This window comes from Chiloscyllium plagiosum, unplaced genomic scaffold (assembly GCF_004010195.1).
Source record: "Chiloscyllium plagiosum isolate BGI_BamShark_2017 unplaced genomic scaffold, ASM401019v2 scaf_3589, whole genome shotgun sequence".
Lineage (NCBI taxonomy): Eukaryota > Metazoa > Chordata > Chondrichthyes > Orectolobiformes > Hemiscylliidae > Chiloscyllium > Chiloscyllium plagiosum.
In genome coordinates this window covers 3356-9058 of record NW_025213276.1, presented here as the reverse complement: position 1 = coordinate 9058, position 5703 = coordinate 3356, and the positions used below count along the sequence as shown (strand labels likewise).

General features: G+C 52.6%; 1 protein-coding gene across 1 annotated transcript in view; it reads left to right on the top strand.

Annotated features, from left to right (window-relative positions):
* The window catches only part of LOC122547595 (neurogenic locus notch homolog protein 1-like), a gene marked incomplete at both ends in the record, with an annotated part of 20681 nt that overhangs the window by 14066 nt on the left and 912 nt on the right, over positions 1-5703 (top strand). Inside the window, one exon of the mRNA XM_043686200.1 lies at positions 2464-2617. Coding sequence (XP_043542135.1) covers positions 2464-2617 — 154 coding nt within the window. The remainder of the gene's footprint in view (positions 1-2463; positions 2618-5703) is intronic.

Sequence of the window (5703 nt, the reverse complement as noted above, 5' to 3'; positions counted from 1 at the left end):
CCCTCTCAGTATCTGCTTCCTGTCGAAATTCCAATCGGTCTTGGCTAGTTTGCGTTTGGGTGCTGATCCCCTCTGAATGTTTGTGGGCGTATTTTTTGCCTCCCGGAGCCAATCTGCCCTCGGTGCGCGATTGGCACTCACCGCTACACGGGGCGCGTTGACGTCCGTAACTGTGACGTCGACTGGAATTTTCTTTCGGAATGTTGGTCGCCAGTCTTTTCTGCTTGACTCGTGTGACTCATTTCTCGATGGCCTCCTCCTCACCGACCCCTTCGATGTTTCGATCCTGGGCCACAGTCGAGGATATCCCTGGTAAAAACTTCCGCCAATCCTTCTACCAGCCTACAAACTTGGCGTCTCCTGTGGGTTTTTTTTTTCTGAACAGGAATGATCGTCGCTTCCGTCCCACATCCTCCCCTCCCACCTCACGCCGCGTACTCCTGATGACCTCCAGGGGCAGGAAGTGGCTGGGGCTCACGTCCTGTTTGGGTCAGGTGCTTTCCAAACGGCTGCTATCTTAAGAGTTCGGAGGTCACGGGCTAACCTGGCACAGACGCAGGCGAGGTGATTGAGATGGTAGTGCGGAGGTAACAGGGCAAAGAGCACAGACATCCTCGGGGAATAAGGGAAGGCCGGGGAGAGAGTTTCAGGAAAGCACCTCAAAGAGCAATGGTGGGTTAGGGTGGGGGGGATTTGGGAGGGATGACGAGTAAATGCTGGCAGGTACAATTAGGGACAATCCCCCAGAACATTCTACAAGCATTTTGAGGTGAATAGAACACTCAGGGAGAGAGTAGGCCCGATGAGGGACCAAGGATGATTTGGTGATGTTGCCATTGACACCTGCTTGTGGATGTGCACTTTAGTAACACCCACACTAGGTTTTAGCCGTTTGCTAGAGGGGGAGATGTTGATGTGCAAAGTTGCTTGTCTCACTGAGATGTGCACTTTTTGGTGACATAGAGTCATAGATATGTACAGCACAGAAATAGACCCTTCGGTCCGACCCATCCATGCATAGAGTCACAGAGATGTACAGTACGGAAACAGACCCTTCGGTCCAACCTGTCCCTGCCGACCAGATATCCTCTAAACCTATGCTCTGTAGTTCTGGACTCCCCCACCCCAGGGAAGAGACTTTGTCTATTTACCCTATCCATGCCCCTCGTGATTTTATAAACTGCGATAAGGTCACCCCTCAGCCTCCGATGCTCCAGGGAAAACAGCCCCAGCCGGTTCAGCCTCTCCCTGTAACTCAGATCCTCCAACCCTGGCAACATCCTTGTAAATCTTTTCTGAACCCTTTCAAGTTCCGCAACATCTTTCCGATAGGAAGGAGACCAGAATTGCACACAATATTCCAACAGTGGCCTAACCAATGTCCTGTACAGCCGCAACATGACCTCCCGACCCAACCCTAACCCTAACCCATCCATAACAGAGTTTAGCAGTTTGCCCGAAGTGGAGGTTTCGACGGCACAGTAGCATTGACAAAATAATTTTAAGAACATTGCTAGAGATGGAGATATTGATGTGCAAAGTGGCTTATCTCTGGGAGATATGCACTTTTTAGTGACATCCACACAAGAGATTTTAAGAAGTTTGCTTGTTTTCTGTACATGAAGCTGGAAGACATTGGTCAAGTGTTAAACGAGTACTTTACACCAGTCTGTGCTCAGGAGCAGGAGGATGCAGGAGGGCAGAGTTCCAGAAGGTGGGCTGCGAAGTTCTAGAACGCATTGGGATAAAAAGCGAGGAGGTACTGGAGGTTGTGGTAAATCCTCAGGTCCGGGTGAGTTGTGTCCCAGGCTGCGGTGGGAGACGAGGGAGGAAGTCACAGGGGGCCCTGCCCCGAACGTCTAATACCTCTCTGGCCAGAGGGAGGCGCCAGAGGACTGAAGGACAATTATGATTACAGGAAGGGAGGTGGAGATAGACTGGGGGGACTCCCGACCAGTGAGTCTAACCTCAGTGGGAGGGAAGCTGTTGGAGAAGGAAGTGCAGGAGAAAATGACTCGCCATTTAGAGAGGCAGGGCTCGATTGCGAGGGGTTAGTCAGCACGGCTTTGTCAGAGGGAGATCACGCCTAACAAATCTGGTGTAAAGTCTTGTGGAGGTGACCGCGTGTTTGGATGAGGTTAGGGCGGCCTGTTGTGGGTCTCAGAGGGGCACCCAGAAGAAAACCCAACGGCTTTCCCCCTCACTTCGGCCTTTCGACAACGACCTGTCCCTGTCTGAATCCAAGCACCATTGTTCGTCACCTTCCTACGGCCTGCAGCCTTTTACAAATGAGAGATGGTCTCCACCAGTCACTTAGCCTGAGCTCTGCTCACTGGCCGTCGGTGTTGCTGGTCTGGGAAGCCACTGACCTTTGACTTGCCCTGTGACCCTTCACCCCAGTTTGGCCTGCTCCAGCCTCTCACGGTTCCTTTCTTTACTGCCTCCCCCCCCCAAATCCCCCAGACTCTGATAAACTGGTGTGCCAAGCCCGTGTGTAAGAACGATGGACGGTGTGAGCAGGTGAAAACTACCTTCCGCTGCGTGTGCAAGATGGGCTGGTCGGGTCTTTACTGCGACGTTCCCAAGGTTTCCTGCGAGGTCGCAGCTGCACGGCGAGGTAAGGGGCCGGTCGACACCGCGATGTCACGGTTACTGTTCATCACCCTGTGGGCTGTGGGAAACGGCTCAGAGAGGGAGACGGAGGGTGGGGGTGGGTGGGGGAGAGAGAGAGAGAGAGAGAGAGAGAACACAGAAGTGGTGCCCAGAGCTTTCTCCTTCTTGCACCCACCAGGACCGTTTGCAAGAATGCCAAATTTCTAACGGGGGCCACAATTTGCTCTGCGTAACGCGACGGATGAGGCCAGATGACCACCGTCCCAAATATTTTAAGACGGGAGCCCCAGACCCTAACGCTTTCTCATGCTAAAGGCTGATGTGAAGTGGGTGTCCCAGGTGCGGTGCAGCTGGTCAAACCACCCGGCTTTAAGCGAAACAAAATTTATTCAAACACTACAGTGCAAACCATAAACAAACGATAACAGAATTTATAATGACTTAACTATTGGAAAACTTAACCGTCCCAATACACCAATTTAATTAAGGAGCTGTTCCAATCCTATAAACATAGCCCTTCGCGAAAAGGTAAATTCAAACACAGGTTCTTACAAGCAGGAGAGATTTCAGAGTCAGAAGCCAGTCAAGAATCATCTGCTGAAGCATGGAACCTTTTTGCACTGTAGCAGTTTAGAATCATAGACTCCCTACAATATGGAAACAGGCCCTTTAGCCAAATAATTCCACACTGATCTTTTGAAGAGTAAACCATCTAGACCCATTCCTCTACCCTATTACTCCACATTTACCCCTGACTAATGCACCTAACGTAAACGTCCCTGAACACTATGGACAATTTACAATGGGCAATGCACCCTGACCTGCACATCTTCTGATTGTGGGAGGAATGGAGCACCTGGAGGAAACCCACGCAGACACGGGGGAGAATGTGCAAACCCCACACAGACAGGCACCCCGAGGCTGGAATTGAACCCAAGTCCCTGGCACTGCGAGGCAGCAGTGCTAACCACTGAGCTACTGTGCCGTCCCAGCCTACAACTAAAGCAAACTAGAAAAAAAAGACCTGAACTGGCCACTCATCTGCCATTGTTAAAGTAGACATTACCAGACATCTCGGCACCTCTGCCTTTACGGCCCCTCTCAGAAAGAAACACAAGGATGATGTAACCTCCTGAAAGTGACAGCACTGTCACGATGGGAAAAGGTTGCTGAGGGGTTGACTCTGATTGCTGGGGATGTCATCAGGGAACATGCACATAGCCGTCTCCTCTCCTCCTTGAATCCAACAGCGAGTACCGGATGCATTCACGTTGCTAGCTCTGAGGTTTTGCAGTCTTGTGATTGTATCCTGAAAAGTGAACGATAAAGAGCTTTGGCGGCGCTGATGTGTTTGCCACTCAGGCCCTGTGCTGCCAAAACGACGGTTTACGGCACACTCACCAGGGGGCCAGTGTCGGACTGGAGGATAAGCAATGTCATTCCACATGATCCCGAGAAACAGAATGTCATGAGTCTCTTTGAGAGACAGCAATAGGATCACACTGAGCGTGTGCAAGAGCGCAGGTATGTGCTGCTGGAAGGGGTTGCATCAGAAACATTGAGTCATTGCCCTCCACTCTCTCAGGCAGCACATTCAAGATTTTAACCAATCGCTGTGTAAACGAAACAGACCACCTGACTCAAGTCCTCATTGGTTCCTTTAAATTGGAGTCCTGTGCTCCTCAATGGGAATAGATTCCCCAGTCACCTCCATTAACTGGGATTCCTCCGGGTGCTCCGGTTTCCTCCCACAGTCCAAAGATATGCAGGTTAGGGTGGATTGGCCGTGCTAAATTACCCCATAGTGTTCAGGGGTGTGTAGGTTAGGGTGGATTGGCCGTGCTAAATTACCCCATAGTGTTCAGGGATGTGCAGGTTAAGGTGGTTTGGCCGTGGAAATTGTCCCATAGTGTTCAGGGATGTGCAGGTTAGGGTGGTTTGGCCGTGGAAATTGCCCCATAGTGTTCAGGGATGTGTAGGTTAGTCAGGGGTAATGTAAAGCGATAGGGCTGCGGAATGGGTCTGGGTGGGTTCCTCTTCGGAGGGTCACTGTGGACTTGTTGGGCCGACTGGCCTGTTTCGACACTGTAGGGACTTCCTCTCCACATTCCATGGAGGAACCGTCCCAGACTGACAAGCCCAGCCAAGTAACTGAGATCTTAAGAGTCCCTACTGAGGCGAAGCAGGCCATTCGGCCCATCAGGTCCACGCTGACCCTTTGAAGAGCGCCCCAACCCTACCCCAACCCTGTAACCCTGCCTTTCCCATGGCTAATCCAGCCTGACCTGCACATCTTTGGACTGTGGGAGGAAACCGGAGCACCCGGAGGAAACCCACGCAGACACGGGGAGAGAATGTGTAAACTCCACACAGACAGTCACCCGAGGGTGGGATCGAACCCGGGTCCCTGGTGCTGTGAGGCAGCAGTGCCAACCACTGAGCCACCCCTGTGAATCTTTCCCCGTGGCCTCACTAGAAACCATTACCAACCTCTGCCAGAAACTGGGGCTCCCTGAGAGAGTGAGACACTGTACTCCCAGACGAGAGGCAGCCGGAGTTATATCGGCGAAGGCTGAGAAATCCTTCCCTCCACACCCTCATTATAAAGCCCGGTGTTCTGAAACTGACAAAGGCCGCTCCCCCCCACTTTCCCCTGCTATCCCCGCTCTTCGGTGAACCTGGGATGTTCCCTGCGGAATCGCACCCCTTTCAGTTTGCAATACCTCCCCCCCAACACCCCCTCCGATGCCCGTCGGAACGGAGACCGGAACGTGCCTCCCGTCGGTGTGTTGGCACCTGCCAACAACAACTTGGATCTAGGCGGCGCCTCTAAGCCCGTTAAACCGTCTCGCCAGGGGCCGGCGAAATCAAAATCTGACACTCGCGAGGGTTGAGCGGAGGCAAAGGGCGAGAGGTTGTGGGCCGGGCGCTGGCAGGTGGGACTGGACTGGGTTGGGATATCTGGTCAGCACGGATCAGATGGACCGAAGGGTCTGTTTCCGTGCTGCACATCCATAAATCCGATTCTAAGGAAAGGAAGGGAGGAGAGTCAAGAGGGATGGAGAGACTGGGAGAGGGGGGGGGGGCGGG